Source organism: Saccopteryx bilineata, chromosome 1, assembly GCF_036850765.1.
Source record: "Saccopteryx bilineata isolate mSacBil1 chromosome 1, mSacBil1_pri_phased_curated, whole genome shotgun sequence".
NCBI lineage: Eukaryota > Metazoa > Chordata > Mammalia > Chiroptera > Emballonuridae > Saccopteryx > Saccopteryx bilineata.
Window position 1 is genome coordinate 183368351 of NC_089490.1, and position 26058 is coordinate 183394408.

The following is a 26058-nucleotide window of genomic DNA, read 5'->3' on the forward strand; positions in this document are numbered from 1 at the left end:
TGCATGTCCTATCAGAAACTGTACCTTCACCAAACACTTTCAATAAATTTCTACATGCTTCTGTAGCATTTTTTCCTTGTTGAAATTCATATACAATACAGTGGCGTAAATGAACTTTATCAGTAGCCATGGGTACACTATCGCTTCACACATAAGACTAACGTGAATCAACTTTGTTTTAGTTAATTTGCTACGTCAGTATGGATACATTAAGTGATAAAAATAGAGAGGCACACATGCGCCAAATAAACATGTGCTTATGTGTCGAAACTTGTGATAGAAACGGACAGAACTTTCTGGTAGACTTTTTATATATGACATTTTTCCTAAGTTCTAAAATACTATCTGTATTTTATTTTTATTTATTATTATTATTTTTTTTTTTCATTTTTCTGAAGCTGGAAACAGGGAGAGACAGTCAGACAGACTCCCGCATGCGACCGGGATCCACCCGGCACGCCCACCAGGGGCGGTGCTCTGCCCCCCAGGGGGCGATGCTCTGCCCATCCTGGGCGTCGCCATATTGCGACCAGAGCCACTCTAGCGCCTGAGGCAGAGGCCACAGAGCCATGCCCAGCGCCCAGGCCATCTTTGCTCCAGTGGAGCCTTGGCTGCGGGAGGGGAAGAGAGAGACAGAGAGGAAAGCGCGGCGGAGGGGTGGAGAAGCAAACGGGCGCTTCTCCTATGTGCTCTGGCCGGGAATCGAACCCGGGTCCTCCGCACGCTAGGCCGACGCTCTACCGCTGAGCCAACCGGCCAGGGCTGTATTTTATTTTTAAAGTATAAAAAATGTAAATTAAAAAATTACCCCTGATTTACCACATATCAATAAGGAATAATTATATCTGTACACTGTTTTTTAACTTTCTGTATTTTTCTCTATCTTCAGATATTCTTCAAGAGCTTTCCTTTTCTGTCCTGAATTATCAATAAATAAAATGTCCAGAATCATCATTTTGTGATATAAATTTATATGTCTTATTTTTCTTTTTAGTTTTTAATTATGGAAAATTTCAGGTGTATATAACAGTAGACAAAGTAATATAATAAATTCCCATCTACCAACCACTGCGCTTCACCAGCTAGCAGCTCACGGCTGCGCTCATCTTCTCTTTACTCCCACTTCCTTTCCCCCTCCCATGTTACTGTGAAGCAAATCCCAGAAATCATTAGTAGGTACGTCCAAAAACTAAGATCTCTTTTTAAAGCGCAACTATATAGAATACCTTTAGCACACCTAAAATATTAATAATAATTTTTAGTATCATCAAATACCTAGTAAATATCACATTTCCAATTGAACTACAACTTTTATAATTCTTTTTAGTTTGTTTATTTGAATCTATATCTAGTAAGGACCACACATTGCAATCAGTAATAAATCTCTATTCTATAGGTTTATCATCTGTCATTTTTTAAAATTTAGCAGTTGAAGAAACCTATTGTTTGTCTTTGTATTTCCCAGTTTGGACTTTGCTTAATGCATCCCTGTGGTATAGTCTAACAGGTTCCTCTGTCTTCTGTATTTCTTATAAATTGGTAGTTGGTTCTAGAGCTTAATAGAATTCAGTTTAGATATTTTGGGCAAGCATGTGTCATAGGAAGTTTTGTGTTCTTCTGTCAAGGGTATTTAATGTCTGCTTTACTTCTTTTTTTGTCATGTTAGCAGTGGTTGATATTTGATGCCCGGATTTGTCCTTTAGTATGGACTGCAAAATGAGTTATTTAAATTCTGTCACTTCTGTTTCATTTATTATTGGGAATCCTTCTATAACTAGACATGTCCCTTTATCTACTATTAGGTTAGTCTCAGATCATCAGGATTTTCCAGGTGACTAGGAGGAATAATAAATGGATAAATGGTTGTTTTGTTTATGTTTTTTTTTTGAAAGGAAAGCCTTATTTATTTGCACTTAGGGTATAAGACCCTGTAGTATTTCACTGGAATCTGTAACACTCTTTAGTCTAATCACTGAGGACTGTGCTAGTATGACTTGTGTAGTGAGCCATGCAGTAGGTCAGTAATAAAAACTGGACAGCTATTTAATTCTCAGGCAATTGTATCCTATTCTCTCCATTAATTATATTACATAAAAGTAAAAACCTATTTTTTCATTAATTTATTAAAATGTAAAATGTGCTTCACAAAATGAATTACATTTTAATTAATACACTTTCTAGAGTTCTTCAGTTTGGACTTCTATTTAAGCACTTAGTTTATTAAGATGTTTTTGAGCTTTAGAGGATATTTTGTTTTTTTGGTAGACTCTTCAAGATGCAGTAGACAGGGTGTATGTTTCTGTCTTGATGGAACAGTTACTCATGGTGATAGGTGGGAGGCTATTTGGACATTTCTGCTGAGGCTGTATTTCTGTCTTCTGCCATCATTGTCCCTGAAAGCTTTGTACTTTGTGCTCAGGAAGGAGTATTTGTGAAGAGTGCTTTCAACAAGAACTGAAGGGTACACGGTTGAATGGTGAGCAGTAGTATAATTAAAAGAGTTGAGAAGGAGTGGGGAGCTCTAACACTCAACCCGCATAGGTAGTATCTCCTTTCCTATAAAGCAGCAGTAGCCCAAATACTACAGTCAGTCAAGTTCGTGAAAATGGAATTATATTAGTACCAATTGTTTTCATTAAATATTGATGGGAATAAGTGAGTTTGGAATTAATTACATTATTTGTAGCGAAATAATCATATCAGATATTTGAAAATTATAATTTACCATATGTAAAATAGTAGTAATTATTTTTGGGGGTTTGTTTTTTTTCTTAAGTGAGAAGCAGGGAGGCAGACTGACTCCTGCATGCATGCCACTGGGATCCACCGGGCATGCCCACCAGGGGGTAATGCTCAGCCCATATGAGACGTTGCTCTGCTGCAATGGGAGCCATTCTCCCATCTGAGGCGGAGGCCATGAAGCCATTCTCAGCACCGGGGCTCACTTTGCTCCAATAGGGAAGAGAGAGAAAGAGAGAGAGAGAGAGAGGAGGAAGGGTGGAGAAGCAGATGGGTACTTCTCCTGTGTGCCCTGACTGGGAATCAAATCCAGGACTTCCACACACTGAGCTGACACTGTACAGCCAACGCTGTACAGCCAGGTCAATAATAGTAATTGTTTATAAAAATATCTCCTGTTGGTATTAAAGTCTGCTTTAACATTTATAATGTGATTCAATTTTCAAATGTTTATGCACATATTTTCGGAAGTACATCTCATACGCAAAGTGAGCTTATTTCTCCATGAATAATGATTATAATAGAATATATTTATATTAAAATTTTTCCCATAATATATATTTAACAAACATTACAATTTGTTTAAATAAACTTGCAAAAATCAAAGAAAACACTGTGTGTAAAGATTAATTTAAAACGTAAACAAATTTTATCCTCATTCTGAAACAGATAGCCTGACTAGCTTTAAAATGTATTAAATTAAATATTTATGCATATTTATGTGCCTTTAATTTCCCCAAAGCTGGTTTTCCGAGGGATTTTTGATACAAAGCTACAATTTTATTTGGTATGACCTCTTTCTTACTGCACAGGGAATTTTCTTTCTCAAGCTGAATTAGTGTAAACAACACCTTTTCTTCTGTATTATTTTTCTGATCATTTTTTTGAGAAAAGAAAAAGTCTGAATAGAACTGTAAAAAATGTCTTCTTGAAGCTATAAAATTTTATTTTATGTACAGTTCTTCTTATACTAATTACATATTAGTATTGTCAGTCTTTTCAGAAATCAGATCTATTTATACGGTAAGTGTGAAAATCTGATGATAATTAAATCTTGTATTGAGAAAGTCCTCATTTAATATAATGGTTCATTTTTTCAAAGATGAAAGACAAGTAGGGATCGATTTTGAGGTTGATTTTGTCCCCTCTGCTTTCCCAGGTTTTTCATCGAGTCTAAAATTCTGACTGATAAGAAGACAGATCTAACCATGCATAGATTTTGGAGTGACATTAATTCATATTTTAGAAATATATATTGATTTTTATATTTTGACAACCTCCTTGACAGAAATAAGAAGCAATATTTTGTTTTGTTCATTATAAGAAATTATAATTAGGACAGGAATATATTTACAAAATGTCAGGCCATAAAAACAAATTATAATGGCTGTTTCAGGCTGGTCTTCCTGTGTAGATGAGGAAGATTTTCTTTGCTACTGTGATTTATTTATTTGTTTTTCCTTAGTAGGAGATTGATTGTGCAAACTGATTTTTTAAGGGAGGAAAAGCCAAGATGATCTGAGGCAGTCATTTCTCTTCTCATTGATTCAATAGCTATTTTGGAATATCGAATATATATATGCACTGGATACTGGATACATATTCCAAAAAACAAGTCTGTTCTTAGATTGAAATGCAGTTGATGACCATTCACTGGCTGACAAATGAAAAGTTGGCTAGGAATTTCAGAAGGTAGAAACATCCCACTTTATTATCGTTAACTGTTATTTACTGAGGACCTACTATTTGTCAGACTGTTATCTAAGTATATTACATGTGTTGCCCTTTTCAGTCCTCACAAAGACCCTGTAAGATGGGTAACGCTGTTCTAGTTGCCGGAAGTTTGAGGAACAGACTGTGTGCTGCCTCCTACTTTGGGCATCAGTTGCTGAGTCCGCTTTGAAGTTATTTCATCCAGTCGCCTTTCACCTCTTGTGCTGAAATACATGGTAGACATACAACCAGTGTTCCGCTGCTTGAAAAGAAAAGTTTTGCCAAATGGCTTATTTGGGGGATGTTTGTTGCAGGTTACAGTCCAAGCTGTATTGACTTCACCTGTTTCATGAAAAAGCTGAAGGTTTGTTTAGGACTGGAGAGTTCCTGTTACTATTCAGTGAATTAATTTGTTTTTCTCTCTTACTGCTTTTTTATTGAGTAATATTGTTTGCCAAGGACTCTCTTAGTTTCTGGAGATTTGAAAGAATAAAACCAGGTAGTTATTATTCTCCTAAACAGTAAAGTAAAATTTTGGGGAGAAAACCAGGTATAAGCAGGTATTGTAATTTTTAGTAAAATGAAGGACAGTACCGAAAGAGCCAGTTGGAGAGAGGGAAAGAGAGGAGTTCATCGTACTCAGCGTTAGAGAGCAAGCGTGCTGTGAGTTGTTTGGGTCGGAGCGCAGGAGCCGGGTAAGTAACCCTTCGGGAAGACGAGCTTGCTCCGCAGCTCCGGATTCCTGCCTGGCCTCTAGGAATCTGAGGCAAGTTTTCCATCATCAGGTCTTCAAACTGAATGCTAAATTTTGATCTTGGCCCCGATAAATAATAGTTTCTTAATTTTTAACCTCTGTTGCTATGCTGCACCATTCACACTCAGCTAAAGCAGCAGCTTCCATTGCCCTGGTCTGGATGAAAATGTTTCTAACGAGTGAATGCTCAGATAACTTGAGTGGGAAAGTGCTCCTGAACCTATTTTCTTGGTGACAACTTGCTATTGTTTGTTCTCAGTGGATTTTTCCCCCCTTTCCCTCTTTGTTTAAAGAAAAAGTAGGATTTTTTTCCTCTCTCTCTCTCAGATTCTCATTTATCTCCTGTCATGCAGTTGTGTATTTTTACATGTGAGATATTTCTCTCCAACACACACATTTAATATATACAGCATGCATCTTGACCTGGAATTGACTACCGACATCTAACTGTTGTTGATCAGACAACACTTCTTTATCTCTTTAAGTTTTAAGTGCTGTTTCTGACGAATGCCAGTTCCTTTTACTCTGTTCTGTAACAGATATACTGGGGATCAATATACCATCTAGATGTCACAGAGGGAAAAGAACACTCGTTTAGGGGGGAGGGGAGAGGGGGGAAATATTGTTTAAATATGATAGGTGTTACAACTTTCACTTTGTATTTCTATAGATTGAGCTTCAGTCAAACCAAAGGAATTCAGACTTAAAACAAACCTTATGATGGACCTTAAAGTGTTTAAATAAAATAGAAATGCACAAAACGGAATGAAAAATGACCCCACACTTGGATATTTTTTATTGGCTGACAAACTGTATTAAAAATAACTTAGGCATCCAAATATGGATGCTGTTATATCCACATTGGTTTTAGGAATTTGGGTATAAATTGCAGTCGCTGGTTTTAGGGGAATTTACAGCCTAATAAGCAGAAGCATGGCATTAGGATAGTTTAGAATATATCTGCAGTGTTGTAGGTGAGCCCTGGTAGGTGCCCTCCACTGTAGCAAGCATTTTACATGTGCTCTCTTCTTTAATTCCCCCAACAACACTGTGAGGAATGTGTTATCTTTATTTTATAGATAAGAAAACTAAGACATGGTAAGGTTAAGGAACTCTCCGGGTTCACACATTTTGAGTGTGAAGACTAGAATTTGATCTCAGATCAGTGTCTGTCAGTGAACTGGTATATTTTAGGTATGACGAGAAAGAATATAAACTTACATTTATATCTACTTCTTTCCAAAGCCCACTATTCTTCCCTTTATCTGAGCAAAAGGCTTGAAAGAGGTTTACTTTTTGGGAAAATTATACCAGAGGCGTTTCTGATTTGGGAACCCCATGAACAGCAGAGAGGTAATGAATGGAAAACAGGGGACTAGCTAAAAGCTGTGAGGACTGAACGATGAGGCCCCCCAGAGCCCACTGCTGTCAGGCGATCAGAATGCTGGCAGGCAGTGCTTACCAGCCTCACCCTGTAAGTGAGAAGATTGCATTTTATAGTACTCTTAGGCATATTGACTGGTTGGTTCAGGAGGAAAGACCTAAAATGTGCTAACATTTAGGATTCTACTTGGAGCTACCCGTTCACATGGCTACTTAGGCTCTTTTTACTTGAGTCATTCATTTCTTTCAGGCTAAGTATCACCAAGTGTTAGGAAACACATAAAGACAGTCTCCAATGTCACAAAGACCAAGTAGGCAAAAATAAATGAAACCAGAAAAAAAAGATGATTTAAGAAACAGAAAAATAAAACAAGAATACCCTTTCAGTAATAAAACTGTTGCATTAATAGAAAAAAACTTCTATAGGAAGTAGAATATACATGCAGATATTTTCTAAGAGGAATATCAAAATGATATAGGGAAGTAGCCTGGAAAGATAACATGAGAGGACCAAGTAGGACATTTTTAGATTTAGGAGCACTCATGTCACCTCCATTTATTAGTAAGACACCTTTAGCAAATTATACACAAACACACACACACACACACACACACACGCAGTCATATATAGAGAGTGTTTAGGGGAGGAAGGTATATTGTGCATTTAGAGGATTTGTTGAAGTTTTCTTTAAGATCTGAAAACAATCTGTTTTGTATGACTTTTTAATAATTTACATTTATTATTAGCACTTTGTATAGCATATTTGGTTTTCTTCTGGAAATTACCATCTAGCAGAAGCTTTTTAAATGACTAACAGAGGTTAACCTTACACTATATTTAAGCAGCCTTCAATGACATTGTTTTTTAACATTAGTCAGTAAACGATAAACTGAAGTAACTGAAATGGATTGTGGTTAATATTACTGTCAGGGTGATGAATAATCCTGACATATACCAGCAACACACTGCCAGTCAGTAATCCTTCTCCAAGTTAAGTATTTATTCACTAATCATCCTAAGTTACTGTGGTGTGGAGTGACCATTTATTATTATTTATAAATGGATTGTTTTATTTATATAACATTACCAGTTTTATCCCATAATACTTCCTATTTTCTTAGTTTAGTGTTGGGTTACTAACTTGGATAGATTCAGAGTAGGGAACATGTATACTTACCATGAGTTTACATCAAAACTGATTTTAAAACATCTAGAAAAAAATTTTAAGTTTAATAAGTACTGGCACTATACCTCTGATTTCAGGCTGGCATATTTTTTTTCTTTTTATATAGTTAAGTGTGGTGGTTTCTATATATGTACTTGTATATGTCAACTTTTTATTCTTATATTTCCCTGTGATGCCCAAAACTTATTTACATGAATATTAGCATGCTTTTTACAGTGCATGATGTCATAATTACCTTTTAGCTATGAGTTCACATTCCTGTTCAACTCTTTATTCTCAAAGTCCATTTGAATAAGTAGACTTATTCAACATTAACAACTGTTTACAGTACCTTGTTTATATTGAACAAATGAGTTTATTCAAATAATTGATTATTAAGTATTCACTGGGCGCCTTTTGTGTACATTATTCTAAGTACTGTACCAGAAACATAAGGGAATGAAATAATACTAACTTTTAAAGACTTTTATAACTGAATGTATGTTGTATATAAACTATTTATAGGAGAATACTTTAATCAGAAACATTTTATTTATACATGACTTTACTTTACATTGCCCTACTTTCAGAAAAGGAAAATTTAAAATAATAAGTCACCTGACCTGACTTGTGGTAGCATAGTGGTTAAAGCGTCAACCTGGAACGCTTAGGTCGCTGGTTCAAAACCCCTGGCTTGCCTGGTCAAGGCACATATGGGAGTTGATTGATGCTTTCTGCTCCTCCCTCCTTCTTTCTCTGTCTCTGTCTCCTTCCCTCTCTCCCTACCCTTTTCTAAAATGAATTAAAAAAAAAAAAATAAAGTCACCTGACCTGTGGTGACACAGGGGATAGAGTATTGTCCTGGAATACTGAGGTTTCTAGTTCAGAACTCTGGGCTTGCCTGGTCAAGGCACATGGAAGAAACAACTACTATGAGTTGATGCTTTCTGCTTCTTGCCCTCTCTAAAAATCAATAAATTAAAAAAATTAAAAAACAATATATAAGTCTACAATTTATAATGTGAACCAAGTTTTTGAAAGCAGAAAAAAGTGAATTCTGAAAATAAAAACCATAGGTATCATTGGCCCCCGATGTAAACTAGAATAGACAACTAAATAATTAACTTATTCGAAGTATGTAAGAAGAAAAAATGTAGAATTTTACTGAGAAAATGTTAAACTACATTAACTTATTCACTTTAAAAATGTTTTCTTATATGTCAACTATAATTAAAATATAAAATAACAAAAACAAATACTAGTTTGATTAGATCAGTGATTTTTCAACCTTTTTCATGTCATGGCACACATAAACTAATTACTAAAATTCTATGGCACACCAAAAATATATATTTGTTGCTGACCTGACCAAAAAAAAAATAGGTTTAATTTTGACTGATTTACAAAAAGAAAAAATAATAGTAATTATCTACCCTTCTTGTTCCAAAGTGACTTTTTAGAAAATCAGGTGGCTATAATAGTATAATATAATAAGGATTTCTGGTACCAAAAATTAATCAGACACAATCTTATTATGAGACATGACCAATAAGATACAATTATGTTAGATGACCTATATATTTATGGTTCAAGACAGGGCCTTTACATCAGACAGCTATTTTTGTGTTGGCTATTGTCTTTTTTTTTTTTTTAACAATCTAAGGGAAAAGAGTTCAGGGCCCCTAACTAAACAGTCAGGTATTACATGTTTTAAAAATTATTGTAACACACTGGTTGAAAATCACTAGATTAGGTTAATAAAATGGAGTTTTAGATCTAGTGTGGCATAGCTCAACGCATGATTTCAAAATCCAAGTAGTACCTTTGTGAAATATAAACAAGGTGATTAAAAAACATTAGTAGCATTAACAACTGTCCAAGTCATTTACAGCCCTCTTGTGTAGTGTCCTTATAAACATGAGATAGCACCCTCTTTAGGGCACCTTCCTAAGTTTCTTTCTTGGACTCTGATTTATTTGACAGTTTCACTAATATTACAAATTTGATCATACAGCCCGCTTTGCAGTAATTAAAATACAAAATTATAAATCATTTTGGCAAAGTGAAATATATAAAATATAATATTTAAGTTAAAAGATAAAATATGAAAATCTTACCTTTAGGTTTATAAATATGTTGTATAAAAACGGAAAAAAAAGAGGATAAGGATATGATTGTTAAAAATATAAATGGTCATAGTATTATTGGAGGGGAAGGTAGATAAAGATGTGGCAGTTTGTTCTCTACCTGTAGATTCTGGTCTCTTGAAGCAGGCTGTAGGTTTATTGCATGTAAATGATGCTTTCTTACTGAAAAAGTTAAAAGCTGCTGACTTACAGTGTGTCCATAAAGTCATGGTGCACTTTTGACTGGTCACAGGAAAGCAACAAAAAACGATAGAAATGTGAAATCTGCACCAAGTAAAAGGAAAACCCTCCCAGTTTCTGTAGGATGATGTGGCAGCATGTGCACATGCACATATGACGACATAACACTGTGTATACAGCAGAGCAGCTCACAGCCATGCCAGTCGAGATGTGGATGGTACAGAGGACAGTTTAGTGTGTTCTGTGCTCGTTAAATTCGAATCTGTGACCAAAGTGCAACGTGAATATCGGCGCGTTTATAACGAAGCGCCACCACACAGGAATAACATTACTCGGTGGGATAAGCAGTTGAAGGAAACCGACAGTTTGGAGGAGAAACCCCATTCTAGTAGGCCATCAGTCAGTAACGAGTCTGTAGAGGCTATACGGGATAGCTACTAAGGAGCCCTAAAAAATCTGTGCGTGAGCCCACATCAAACTGCACTGAATAGGTATGAAACTGGGAGAGTTTTCCTTTTATTTGGTGCAGATTTCACATTTCTATTGTCTTTTGTTGCTTTCCTGTGACTGGTCAAAAGTGCACCATGACTTTATGGACACACTGTATTTAGCTGACTGTATGCTTATTATTACCCAATGGGGATTTGGCTTTTCTTAGAAAAAATAAAAGTATTCAATATATGTAAGTATTATTATGCTCTTAGATTGTGGTTGCTGATGCTACTTATTTATTTTTATTTACTGTGTATCATAGGTGCAAGATAAGGATTGAGGTTTATTTTTTTTACAAATGAAGTCCAGTTCTTCCAGCACTATTTGTTAAAAAGACTGCCTTTTCTCATGAATTAAGAGACCTTGGCACCTTTATTGGAAATGAATTGACCGTATATGTGTGGGTCTGTTTCTATACTCTCAGTTCGGTTCAATCAATTTATCTGTATTTATATCAATCCCACATTGTCTTGATTACTATAGCTTTAGAGTAAGTCATAATATCAGGTCATGTGAATTCTCTAACCACATTCTTCTTTTTTCAACATTGTTTTGGCTATTCTAAGTTCTCTGTTTTATTCCATACAAATTTGGGAATCAGTTTGTCAATCCTGTGGAGATTTTGATGGGATTGCATTTAATCAGTAGACCATTTTTTTAAAAGTTATATATTAGCAATATTGGATCTCTCAAACCACAAATATAGTTTATCTTCTATTTAGATCTTCTTTAATTTCTCTCTAATGTTTTGTAGCTTTTCACACATAATTCTTATACACATTTTGTTAATTTGTTCTTTAAATGTCATGGTTTTTATAGTTATAGAATTGTTTTATTCCAATTATTCAGTGCTAATACATAGAAATACAATTGAATTGTATATATTGACCATGTATTTTACAACTTTGTTAGACTCAACTATTTATACTAGTAGACTTTTTGGGCATTCTGCATAAGTGCAGGTGTCATCTTGCTATGGATAACTTACTGCATTGTACAAGGGTGAGTAGAAGTGCTAAGCGTGCCTAGTCTTTGCTCTTAGGGGAAAGACATTTACTCTTTTCCTATTAAGTATGCTATTAGCTATAAGTTTTTCATAGACATCGTTTATCAGGTTAAAGAAGGTTCCTTTTATTTCTAAGGATTTTGACTAAAATAAGAGAAAGAATCGGGGTGGGGGTATTATTTTATGTTTGCCCCAGTAACAGTAGATCACATTCTGTCTTTTAACCTCTGTGATTGTCCAGGCCGCCCTCTTTGTTCTTAGTGGCTCCCAGTACTTGAGGGTATATTCCAAGACCTGATGGTGTGCCAGAGGTGAGGGTCTCAGTCATCAGTCAGGCTGATTGGAAGCCAGACCCATATGCAACAGCATTTAGAGCAAGTATGCTAACAGACCTCCCTTACAGAAAGACTGGGCGCTGGGCATTTGTTTCTGCTCCCTCCACACTGAGCCCTGGAGGGAAAGACTACAAGAACTGGTTTTTGGTTTGCTACCATCCTGTAGGTCCCACAAATACAAGCCCTGCTAGTCAACAGATCCAGGCCACCAGAACTGCATCCTCTGGGTGGGAGTCGCAAGAACTCAGCAGTATGTGCAAGCTCTTCCCCAGGCGATGTTGTTGCTCTGGAGAGGGCTACAGGACAAGGCTGAGACAGCGTCCGCTGCTTTCCTATTTCTGGAGGACCACAGTTGGTCCTAGATGTGTGTTACATTAGGAGCGTGATCCTCAGGCTGCAGCTTTTGAGATATGCAAATAAAGAAATGACGAGAGATTGGCATTTCTGTCTGCTGACTCCATACTGAACTCTGGAGGGATAGCCACGGCTTGTCCTCTGGAGCCCAGTACAAACTATTTCTTTTTATTGCTTAGTCTGTGGGTCTCATGGATACAAGCTTTACTGGCTTTCAGAGCTAGGTGTTTTGGGGGCCCCTTTCACAGGAAGAAGTCTTAAACATTGGGGTGGTAGGTGTTTGGTACAGAACCTTCACTCAGAGGGGAGATGTCAATTGGGCGCTCTCTCCCAACAGTATATCACTGAATCAAAGCTGAGTCTTATGGCCAGAGTGGATCACAGCCTTTCCTGCCTCTTACGATGTTTTCTCATGTTCTCTATGTTGCTCAGCTACTTTCTGGACTTCCTTCAGAGGAATTGTCCCATATGTAGCTATTGATTAGGTTTCTCTGTAGGAGGACATCATTTTGTACCGAAACCCCTGATTTTAGTGGTTTTAAATTATTTTGTTTGCAATGAATAGTTTTTGATATATCAGCTTTAGGGCTCTTGGATGTTTAGCATTTTCATAATTACTTAGGACTTTTTTTTTTTTATAGTTTGTTTTGGATTGTTAATTGACTTTTTGGGCCCTGGCTGGTTGGCTCAGCAGTAGAGCTTTGGCCTGGCATGTGGAAATCCTGCATTTGATTCCTGGTCAGGGCACACATAAGAGGTGATCATCTGCTTCTCCAACCCCACCCCCCATTTCTCCCTCTTCCTCCCCGCCCCTGCAGCTATGGCTGGAATGGTTTGAGAAAAGTTGGCCCCAGGTGCTGAGGATGGCTACATGGTCTTGTCTCAGGCACTAAAATAGCTTGGTTGCTGAGCAACAGAACAGTAGCCCAGATGGGCAGAGCATTGCCTGGAAGGGGACTTGCTGGGTGGATCCCAGTCAGGGCACATGCAGAAGTCTGCCTCTGCCTCTCCGCCCATGACCTAATAGTAATGAAAAAGAAACAATTGCTTTTGGGATTCTTCTAGCATTTAGCTCAACACTGGCATTGGATTATCAGATTTCTTTAATCAATTTATGTGTCTTTCTCATAAAAATCTATAGTAAAAATTACTTAATATGAACCATGGCTGAAAAACAGAAGTGTAAAGGCATTGCTACTAAATATACCGTTGTGAGCATTTGAATGATTTAAATTCTGCATAGGCACAATAAGTAAAATGAAATGCCTCTTTTTCCCCAAGATGTGTTTGTTAAATTGAAATAGTGAGCGTATGCTTAATGCCACTTGCAAGGAAGTATGTTTTCAAGGGATTAAAATCTGCTCTGGTACTTGAAAACAAAAGTGCTTATTTGTTAATTCTAAAAGCCACAGTAGTGTGCCACTGAAAATTTTTTTCTTGACAATATTAAATAAAATGTAGAGTGCATGAAGCTAAATGCCAAACCATTTCAGCCATAGATAGCATTTAACAAAATACCCTGAAAGCCAAGGTTGAGTAAAAATGCTGATCAGGCTGTTCGTTACACTTGTCATTTAGATAAAAGAGCTGTTCCAACTGACACAAAATAGTTGCTATACTTCCAAACAGTGGCAACATTGCTTAAATGACAGAGGCTGTTTGTTTACTTTCTTCTCTTGGGGGTGGGGGGAGGGGCAGGTGGTGGAGATGCACAGAATAAAATTTCTTTGTGTTCATGGGTACGGGTATACAAATATAAAAGTTAAGAGGAAAATAAAGCAATATGCTTTGATGACAATGATTCTCTTTTTTGGTTACTTTTTATTTTTTTAAGCTGTTTTCGCCATGCATCTTTTTGGTGTCCCAAGACAAAATATTCATGTTTTCCCAACTGTACAGCCTCTGCTAAAATGATATTCATGTATATTGATAGGTGGGGATAAAAAGGTAAGTAGCATTTTTTCAAAAAGACAATCTAAATTTCCCACGAAAGCATTCTAATGACCTTTCAGATTTAGCACCAATATTTTCATCAATCCACACAAACCAAGTCATTTTAGGAATTATTAGTCAATTTAGTTAGAGTCGGTTCTAAATCTTGCCCCTGCCACCCACTTGGTAACTAGCAAGTAATAGTCATTTAACTTCTCCCAGAGTCAATATTTTCACCTGTAAATGGAGAATGCTAATAGGTTTATGTATTAAGTGGTTGTTGTGAATGTAATAAGATAATTTATATAAGATTCTGAGAACCATCACTTATATTCAATAACTGGTAGCATTGTCATCAGATAATCTGCATATCATAGTTATTTCCTATCATTTTCTAAAACCAAATTATTACTCTCCAATCAGGAATGATCATCTTTTATGATGTCACATTTCCTGATAGTCATTTCTCTTTCATCTTCTAAATTAGAAGAAACGCACATTTAATCTGACCTTTTTATAACCTATAACATTGAATTTGTGTAACATTAAGTTAATATTTTTATGGTTTTGTTAGTTTTTTTGCTGTTTTTTTTAGCAATAACTTTTTCAATATCTACAGGCCTTTTCTACTTACAGGAAAGAATAAAATAATATATAACCTTTTTTGTTCATGAGAAATGCTCTTAAATGCTACAGGACAGGCTTATGTGTAGTCATGGAATTCAGTTTCCTAATCATACCAAATAAAGATGACATTGGCACATGGTTTAAGCCAGTCATCAGGATCCTAAGCAAGATCCTAAAAGTAGTCATGCTCTTTTGCCTGCCTGTCCAGAGCCCCTCTTGACATCTCTTCTGTATTCTGTATACCCACAAGATGTATCTTTATGATACCCTATCCATTAACATTTACAACAGCTCTATTTTGGAGTTTTATGCTCCAGAATGATTTTTCTTTCTTTTTTTTTTCATCAGTTCTGTGTCTCATCTTCATATGTTTAATGATTTTCTAAAGAAAGACTTCACAGAAAGATGTAAAAACCTCTTTTGAGACTTAGATTTTAAATGAGTTTGTTAACTCAAGCAAATCTTTGCTCTGAAAAATTACTGATTTCTTGTTAATTCCAATTCCATGTAACTTTTTTACTCTAAGTAACTTTAAATATGGGTCCTGCAGTTTGGAACTTTTCACTTCTAAATTGGTGATATAAAATGGAACAGATTGCCTACAAATCTCAAAAAGAAGAAGGAATTATGGTGATGGTGACAGAAGCAATTACAGCATTGATAGCAATTGTACTTAGTACCTTCCTTGTGCGGAGCTCTTCTAAGCTCTGTACATGTAGTTAGCATTTTAAATTGCTCTCTTAAACAAACATCATATTTAAAAATCAGAAATGTAAGAAATCGGGAAATTGAAATTAGGAAGCACAATTTGTAATACAATAATAGTTGTAGATGGTTAAAATGGCCCAAAGACCAGATTCTGAGAACAGAGTTTTTGTCTCCCAGATTTATTTTGATTTTGAGCTACATTATCCAAGATGCTTCCTGTCTCATTATTAAAATAGGAATATCTGGCTCACATATTTATTGTGAGAATGCATAATAATGTTTTACAAATTGTAAAATATAATTTGGGGATATTATTTGTAATCATATAACTTAAGGTGAGATTTCCTGAAATTTAAAAACTAGAAAACTTAAAATGTATCAACACAACAAAAGCCCTTTGTTTTTACAGATAACTTTTTACTAGTGATTATATGAGAGTGTTGTATGCCCTTCAAGGGGTCTTTTAACCTAAAAGTATTTGTTTTTAATTAACGTAGTAGAAGATGATTGCAGCTTGTTTAACAGTTCATATATTTTTCATAGTAAAATTTGAGGGCCCTTTGGATTTTTAAAAAGCAATTTCTTATGACTTTTAGGTAGGTATAATAATTCCATTTATTGGGACTACTGTGTGCTGTCAGGCTTCTGACACATATTTCACAGTGCTGTATGTGCCAAAGAGGGTTATGATCTTCCATTACATTCTGTTCTAGTAGACTCCACTGATTTCAGCAGGTTATTTAATTGACTTCCTTAAATATTCTTAAATAAGCTGAAAAATAATTATTGTTACTGATAATGGACTGTATGCCAGACACTGAGCCAGGCACTTTACATGCAGTATTTTTGTTTCTCTAATAATTCTAAAAATTACTTTTCCAAGGCCCTGGCTGGTTGGCTCAGTGGTGGAGCGTCGGCCTGGCGTGCAGAAGTCCCGGGTTCAATTCCCGGCCAGGGCACACAGGAGAAGCGCCCATCTGCTTCCCCACCCCTCCCCTCTCCTTCCTCTCTGTCTCTCTCTTACCCTCCCGCAGTGAGGCTCCATTGGAGCAAAGATGGCCCGGGCGCTGGGGATGGCTCCTTGGCCTCTGCCCCAGGCGCTAGAGTGGCTCTGGTCGCAACAGAGCGATGCCCCTGAGGGGCAGAGCATCGCCCCCTGGTGGGCAGAGCGTCGCCCCCTGGTGGGCATGCCAGGTGGATCCCGGTGGGGCGCATGCGGGAGTCTGACTGTCTCTCCCCGTTTCCAGCTTCAGGAGAAAAAAAAAAAATTACTTCTCCAAGAAGATAATAGGCATTTTTATTGCAGTACTCTATTCTTTAATTTATTTTTTTGTAATTTTATTTAGAAAATTAAATTTAATGTGGTGACATTGATCAATAAGAATACATAGCTTTCAGGTAAATATTTCTACAGTATTTGAACTGTTGATTGTGTGCCCATCACTCAAAGTCAAGTCATTTTCTGTCATCATATATTAGTCCCTCTTTACTCCCCAGCCCCCAGTTCCCTCGCCCAAGTAACCACTTCACTTTTATCTATGTCCATGAGTCTCATTTTTATATCCCACCTTTGTGTGAAATCATACAGGTTTTAGCTCTTTCTGATTTACTTACTTCACTCTTAAAAACCTGATTTAGAAAGTTTTGTTTTACACATCTTGTTCTATGAGGTATCATTGCTATTTTTCAAACAGAATATTTAATCACTCTACCATAGTTGTCAGTTCTGTAATTTATGAGACTAAAATAGATCCTAAGTATAGTAAATTTTTTTGCTATTTATAAATTTTCAAGAGTTTTGATGTTCTATTTTCTTTAATTTGTTTTTTTTACTTTAATTGATATTCTTATTTCCATTTTTTTTTAAGTAATGCTTGTTTTGGTAATCCTTATACTCTCATTTTAAAATTATTCTATTTCAAGGTGTTTTTTTATTTTTTAGATTTAAAAAATCATATGCAATTTTATTTGTTAGTTTTATGTAATGTTTATAATTATTTTTTTATATCCTAGGGCTCTTTATGTTTACCTGAATCATACCTCTCTAGTCAATACTTTTTATTGATTTTTTTCAGGAAGTTATTATTATTTTACATGACCAGTATTTTTGCTCTTATTCCTTTAATCAATTTGCTGATCTTAAAAAATATCCAGCCAAGCTTTTACAGTTAAATTGCTCAAAGAGCTCTCTGTAGAATGATAGTACAGGCATTTTTTTTTTTGAATTGCCCTCCAATTGATACTCATAATTTACTGTATAAGTAAGAGGAGCCCTCAGCATTTACTTTTAGTTCTTTTGTAGAGATGAATAAACATCTTGAAATGCTGATTTAGACAATGTTTTAAAAATGCTATGATGCACTTTGGTGTATGACAGACTCTTGCTTAGTTAAATGTTTTGCAGCATTATAACATAGTTGGATGCAGCTCATCTTTTAAAGCAGTTGTCAGAAAAATATGGGCCAGCATGGTAGAATGTATTAGCTCAATACATTGTCTCCATTTTATTATGAAGCTGCTGAGGAAGCTGTGATATACAGCACTGTCATTACAGATCTATTGTTAGGAGGGTTCCACAATCTTCTTTGTACCGCCATTAATTTATAGCAGTAAACAATATGTAGCCTTCCAACTGCAGCAAAGCAGAATCTTTTAATGAGGTAGATGTTATTACCACAATAAATCAGTGCTTTCGTGTAATGTATAATTCAATGTGTGTATTCCCACTGTAACTTCTCTGAGTAAGCTGATAGTGTATCATTGTCATTGCACAGCTCCACTAGTCTTTTTTTTTTACCTTCTTTTATTTGAAGACTTCTTTTTTATATGCTTGCAAATAAATGTGGTATCTCTTGATAGCTGTCCTGTAGCAGGCTTCAGAAACCAACTATAACAATAACAGCCAGAATCAATACTGTGGGTTCTACCTATATGGATCTCTGTGCAGTGCCTTTTTTTTTTAGATGCTAGTAAAATCAATCCTAATTGGTTTTAGCATTATATTCAAGAAACGTGATTCTATAACTATTGATTTTGGGGGTGTACTCATTTGGAGAGTAATAAAAATAGGAGCAGATAAAGCGAATACTTAATATGCTACAGAACCATACAAAAGGAGCATTGATTCTATTTTTAATTCACATAATTTGTCTCCCAATGATTTTATTTCTTCTTTCCTTTTGCATAGCTCAGTCTTTAGGGACAACAACTAAAATCCATTTAAAGGCATTCAAAATTGGTTCTGTAACAAAGAGTTCTTGGAGTCAGTTCCATTCTTAACTGGCATAAATTTAGTAACTCAGATATAATTCTTTTGTGCAGAAAGTAATGCTTTAAAGGTTGGTATTTTAAATTAGTATACTGTGATACAGATTTAAAATAGTAATCAACTATAGATTTTTAAAAATTGGCCTATAAAGTAAAAAAAAGGTTTAAAATGTTGATTAAAACCTTTCAAAGCTATTGAAAGAGAATGGTATTAGAAATAAATAGCAGTTTTGAAAAAACAATTAATTTAAGAAAGCCAAACTGACAGATTTTAAATGTTGCTTAAAATCACATATTAACATAAAAAGCAGTTTAAAAACTAGTTTAATATTTATTCATATTTAATAGGATATTTCTGAATGTATCTGTTTTTAAACTAATATTTTTAAATGTATTATACTTTAATATTTCTCCCATTAATAATCAGATATTTCCTTTCTCTTATAAGTGAGGAATGACTGACTCATAGGTTTTCATTAAAGAAAGTAATCGGGCATATCTTTTTTCTTTTTTTCAGGAAATTGTTATTTATAATTTAAATTAGCAATAGGCATTTTCTATAGGTTAGACTGTTTTATGAGAATGAATTGTTACTTATAGTAGTTGATGTTAGCATTCTTTTGGCCCTTAACCCCTTTTGAAAATCTTAAGAATACTCTGTCTTCCCTCAGATGCCACAAAATTTTGCATACTGTTCAATGGATAACAACAGCAGAAATAATAGAATATGAGCTAACAGTTATAGAGTGTGCGCGCGCACACACACACACACACACACACCCAAGCAGTGTTGTGGAGCTTTACAGGTTATTCATACTTGAGCCCAGTTCTAAAAGATAATCTTAAAAATAATAGTTAGCATTCTTTGGACATTGTCAGGCACGGTTTGTAGGACATTACCTGTGGTGATACTTTATTTTCCAAAACAACCTTCTTACTAGGAACTAATATTACTCCAGTTAGAGTGTGGGTCCTTCACTGCTCTGCTGTGCTGCTTTTGGGACCTCTGCTGTAATGTGTTGTTTTCTGGTATAAGCCTGTCATCCATATACGATTCTCTTCGTGTCATGTATTTTTTTTTATTTCACGCAGGCATGTTTTTCCTCAGCATTCTGGTCTTGCTCATAGTGGTAGAAATTTTTAGGTTTGCACGATCTTCTTTTTTTGCACAACCTCCTCCTTGCACTCCCTCTCCCTCCAGTTTTAGTCCATCCTCTTTTCGGAATTTATTATAGATTAACTAAGGGGTTAACCCCTTAGCTTCAAGATTCTATTTTGGATTGATGCTTCTGATTAACTAAATAGAATTTTATAGGTGCTTTCCAAAGTATTATATAGCTAATATTCACTTCATGTAATTGTCTTTTTTAAAATGCTTGTTACGAGCTGATTAAAGACCTTTATTCAACAGAAACTAGACTTAATTGAGAAATGACAGGTTTCTCCATTTGTTTATATGCATTGAAAATAAGTTTGTTTTTCCATCTACTGTTTGACTGTAACAATATGTTTAATACATACAGTTCTTAATTTACTTTCAAAGATGCTGATAGGACAACATGTTGAAGAGTGAAAGAGATAAAGGATGCTTACATTTGTGTTCTTGTTTGTGCCCCTTCCCCCCATTGGCAGCCAATTGGAGCTTTGAATCCAAAAAGAGCAGCGTTCTTTGCAGAGCGATATGAATCATGGGAAGATGATCAAGTTCCAAAGTTCCACTATGGTACTCATTACTCAACCGCAAGTTTTGTTCTTGCATGGCTGCTAAGAATAGTAAGTTCAATTTGAATAAGAAGCCATGAATAAAGAAATTTGGTGTCATTGTGAATATGAAATGACTAAAAATCATCAGCATCTTGTTTGAACGCTAAATCTTTTTTTCAGTGGTCGCGGTTCTAGTCATAAGTATCTCTGTATCCCATTTGGTATGGATTACTGTAGAATTGCCTTAATAATGTTTTATCTTGAACTTTGTGAATTTGTTTTCCTTAAACTTGCCTCTTCAAACAGCTGCTTCCTTTCCAGATCCTAAACTGGAAAGTAGGTTATATTCAAATGCTGTCTGTCAAAATAAGAAATAAGAACACAGACACGTATTCCTATACTGTATTTTGGAACTTCAGTTGCCTCAGATGGGAAAAGGTGTGCTTGCAGGTTACAGCAAGGCTGCCAAGTATTGATAATATATTGGTTAAACAAGAAATGTTTCTGTAAAATTGAAAGGTGATTCATCTATTAGAAAGTAATTTCTTTGGGAAAGCACTCGCAGCACATCATTAATTAAAGCTGGTTAGAAGGTTACAGGCAGACATAAATCCTAGAAGTAATTTATAGTGCTTAGCTAATTTCAAGCAATTATCCACTAATATGTGTTTAAGTGTTCTTTAACTAAGAGGAGGCTTTTAAATCTTCCAAACATTTTTCTTAATCATAAATTAAATATTGAGCTATAGCAATAGAAAATTTACATATTAGACAAATTCCCTGTATTATAAAGAAAATGCCATCTAATTTGTTTTTGAATGTTATTAATAAATTGTTCTGGAAGGAAGAGTGTTAGAACAGAAAGAAAAATATTTTGAGAAAGTTAATTTAATAATGTAGGTGTAATTCTAGTTCTATGCCTTGTATGCATTACTGACTAATGTATATTAGTCATTAGAGTATTTAGCTATAAAAATTTATAAAAACTACATTTTTATGCATGAGAGAAGATATGGATTTTTTTCATTGCTTATTTTTTAGGAACCCTTCACAACTTATTTCCTAAATTTGCAAGGAGGGAAATTTGATCATGCAGATCGAACTTTTTCATCCATTTCCAGAGCTTGGCGAAACAGTCAACGTGATACATCTGATATTAAGGTACAGAAATTTTCATCTACAAGTATTGCCAGTGTGTTCCTTGTTGAAAGAATGTTGACAGTTTCTCTTCTGCAGCCTATTTACTAAAGATAAGCCTCAAAGAGTGAAGTCTTAGTTAAGTGGCCAAGAAGCACTGTACAAAATTTCTGTCTCTCTGTCTCATTCTCTCTCTCCTGTGTCTGTCTCTGCCTATCTCTGTGTCTCTGTGCCTGCTGTTTCTTCTGCCTCTGTCTCTTTCTTTCGTTGTGGAATGGTGGTTTTTCTTCCCCCTCCTTCAAGTCTATTTTTTTAAAGGAAATTTTATTATGTATACTCAGTGGAATTCCAAACTCAGTGAATAACATTGATATACAGTCAAAAATAAACTATGAGAAAAATCTGATTTTTATTTCATTTGACCTGATTTCAGCGATCCCATGCCTCTGTTCTTAAGGTAATCATCTTTAACCTGCTGCTGTTGTCATTGCATACCTGACTGTGCTTGGTTATAGGATTACATTATTATTGAGGAGAGATAAGAGTTCTCTTATTTATATGTTCACTACTGTAAAAGATAAACTTTGCACAATATCTAATATAATTCTTACTAGACTTCTGCTCTTATCCTCAGAAGTACATTATTTTCATGAGTAATTTATAAATATATACTATATATACATACACATATATACTATGTATATATAATATATATATAACATATAATTATGCTATATGCAAGAGAGTGATAGGTACCATATGTGATACATTGGGGTTGAAAAGAGAAGTTATATTATAAATGTTTATGTTACTATAAAGTACTTTAAAAATTAGTATAATAATAATTATATTTTACTTTTAGGTATGATGCTTTACAGTTTATAAAATGTATTCACATTATCTTACTTAAAGTATATCATTGTTTGTATCAAAGAGCAAGGCTGAGGGAAAATTAAAAAAAAAATAAAAGTATTCGGCCTGACCTGTGGTGGCGCAGTGGGATAAAGCGTCGACCTGGAACACTGAGATCGCCGGTTCGAAACCTTGGGCTTGCCTGGTCAAGGCACATATGGGAGTTGATGCTTCCTGCTCCTCCCCCTTCTCTCTCTCTCTCTCTCTCTCTCTCTCACTCCTCTCTCTCTAAAAAAAAAATCAATAAATAAAATATTTAAAAAATAAATAAATAAAATAAAAGTATTTAAAATTCCAAGCGTCAAGTTGATTAGTGCCTGGTTAGACATAGTTTTTTTCTTAAATATCATTTCATTGTGTTCAGAGGCACAGAAATTTTCTTCAGAACTAACTGCTGAAACCTACTTGCCCTTCTAACCAATATGAATATTTTCCTTTTTTTTTCCATAAAATATCTGTAGTGTGATAAGTTACCCCATATTCTATATTGATAACCAGTTAATACGGGCCTTACAGCTTAGTGACTTTCAAATTCTTTGAAAAATATGCACTGTATGGTTACATAGGCTATTGAAAGAGCCTCCTTATAGCTGGTCCTTCTAAAACTGAGGGATTTCATCATGCCTTTTTTTTTATCTTGCCTTTTTAAGAGTGTTACATTTTAACACTTCAGAAAGTGAAATAGAGGCAGAGGTGGGGTCACGGCTAGCAGAGGGACAGCTGTCAGAGGGAAGGGGGTGAGGGGATGGGATCAGAAAAGGTGAAGGGATTAGTGAAATTATATATACAGAATGTATAGATACAGGTAACAGGACAGCAAATCCCAGAAGGAAGGGAGGAGGGAGTTAGGGTGAAGGGAGTCAAGGGGGGTAATGGAGGACAGGGGGTTGGGGGTGAGGGAGTTATATTGAGTGGGACACTGAATCCATATTAACACAATAAATTAAAATTAATTAAAAAATTATAATACAGTGTGTAAGAATCAATGTTTAAGTAAGAACATTAAAATCACTATAATAGTGTGACCATTTTATTGAGATATAACGTATTTCAGATAGAATTATATTAATTATAATCTGACTTTTATTTGTATTGTGTTTGAGTTTCTAAAAACACTGAGGAAAATGTTAAACAGTAGACAGGAAATAGTGAAATATGAGGGTGGGTGGTGAGTGTATTCTAAAGTACTACCTTAATTGATTAATATATGGTCCTTAATATGTTTTTATGGTATTTTACAAATATAAAATGTCAGGTGAACAAAAGATTTATTTAAATTTATTTTTCAGAAAATAACAATAGAACATTTCTAGTACTTAACCTTTTGGTTGCTAAAGGGTACTGTCCCTTTTAATGTCTTTGAATCCCTATTTTTACATTCTGCTAATACCAAGAGAATAACTTTTCTAAAAAATGAAGTTTATTCTTGTAAAGTAAACGGAAAAATAGGAATTCTTTTTATTTCTGAGAAGAAAAAGACCTTACTAGATTGACCTAAAAGCAGGCTTTCATTTTCAGCATGGCTTATTGTTCAGAGTTTTGGGGATCCTTGTATCTCCATGCACCCTTGGTGGTTCCATTTTAGACAGAACCTTCAGTGATGCTTTTTATCCACGTGGTGAACAGTTTGGAAGTATTGCTCTGTACTCTAAGTAGGCTTACCCTGTCCAGTAGAGTATAATGCAAACCACAATTGTGAGCCATATGTACAATTTTAATTTTTCTTGTAGTCACATTTTAAAACATTCAAAGAACTGTGTGAAATTTTAATAATCCAAAAACTGATATTTTCACATATAATCAATATGAAATCATTAATATAGATTTTTTTTCACACTGTGTTTTTGAGATCTGGTATATATGTTATATTTACATCATGTGAGTATAATCACATTTTAAGTGGCTGACAGCTGCTGTATTGGGCAGTGCAGACTTAGGGCGTTGTTTTAGAATCACACCAGGGAGAGCTTTTTGCTTATGGAAGGATGAATGCCTACATCCTCTCTGAGCAACAGTTTTCCTGATGTTGCATTTCACCTAAATGTGAACCGACAGGAAGTAGCAATCAATGATCTTGAGGACTGGAGTAGAGAGTGCTAAAGCTGGGTTGGAGAATCATCACTGTTATAAATAATCACTTTTAATCCCCAGCAGAGTCTCTATTTCAAGTCTTAAAAACTCACATTTAAAACTGAGGTGCAAAACTGATGTCTGTCTTCAGCCTGCACCATTATGACTCAATTTTGTGGAACAGTCTCAGACTCATAAAGCTTGAAAGAATTTCGCTGCACCAGCACATCTAAATATTAGGCAAATCTCTCTGCCTTTCTAGACAGCATACTCATTTCAGGTACTTTTAGTGCCAATAAATTCAATCTAATGATTAAATACAACCTGACTTACTGCATTTTAAACCCGTTTTCATCTCTCCGATAGAATGATTAACAGTCAGGATTGGAGAGTGGGAGGAGTTGTAACTGTCACCAAGGTTCATTATTTTAGAAAGGGGGCAGTAGTAAATGCATCTAAAAGGGAAATTACTGGAGAATCGTATTTCTCCAGAAGCTCAGAATTTAGTACAATGATATATTGCTAAAATAACCTTTGCTGACAGTAAAGTTAGAGTAAAAAGCTTGACGGAGTCTTGAGATAGCATTCGATATTTAAAATTTTTAATTTTGTTTATGCACAATCAGGCCCTGGGTGATATAGCACCAAATAAAACGCAATCATTGCCTTCAGTGAACTTTTGTACTAGAGCAGATGCTGACATTACAACTATGTCAGCATTTCAATGTAACAAGGGCTCTGTGGGCTCATAGAGACAGCATCCAAAGAGATGGGAGAGGAAAGACAAAACCCAGGGCCTGCAACATTGGGCCTTACATGCTTTGCCTGAGGAGGTTGGACTTTATCCTGAGGGCAGAAGGGAGGAATGGAAGCAGAGAAGTGACATGAACAGATTTTGTGGTTCTAAGAGATTGCTGTGGTTTGTGTTTGAATATGAATCACACCGTAAGCAAGAGTGGAAACAGACTATAAACTGTTAAAGGAATTAGGCCAAAGGTAGTGGAAGCTTAAACTCAGTAGTGATAGTGCTACTAGAGAAATGTGGATGGATTTACAATATATTTAGAAGGTTTGAATTGCTAGGATAGGGAGGTTGATTTCTCTTATAGGAGAGAAAGGGAGAACTTGAATTTGACTTGGGCATCTATGCAGAGACCACAGAAGAGCTGGTTTAATTAGGGCACAGGTATCAAACTCCCTGCCTTCAAGGAGAAAATTTCCTATGACAGTGAATTAAAATCCCTCCAACTGCATTTAGTAAAGCCAGCATATTTTGATCATTTATCATACGCAGTATATAGTAGAGAGCATTTGGAGTCAGAAAGTTAAGGTAAACATAGTTCTCTACTGAACCTATCTCCAGGAAAGGAAGAAAGATATACATAAACGTATTTTTTTAATGTTCATTTTACTGATTTTGGGGAGAGAGCAA

At 35.3% G+C, this 26058-nt stretch overlaps 1 protein-coding gene across 6 annotated transcripts in view; it reads left to right on the plus strand.

The window, feature by feature from the left end:
- The window catches only part of LRBA (LPS responsive beige-like anchor protein), a 634310-nt gene that overhangs the window by 439860 nt on the left and 168392 nt on the right, over positions 1–26058 (plus strand). For all 6 annotated transcript variants that reach the window (XM_066280997.1, XM_066281009.1, XM_066281017.1 and 3 more), the window contains exons 45-46: positions 20436–20576; positions 21549–21668. In XM_066280997.1, the coding sequence (XP_066137094.1) occupies positions 20436–20576; positions 21549–21668 (261 nt within the window). The remainder of the gene's footprint in view (positions 1–20435; positions 20577–21548; positions 21669–26058) is intronic.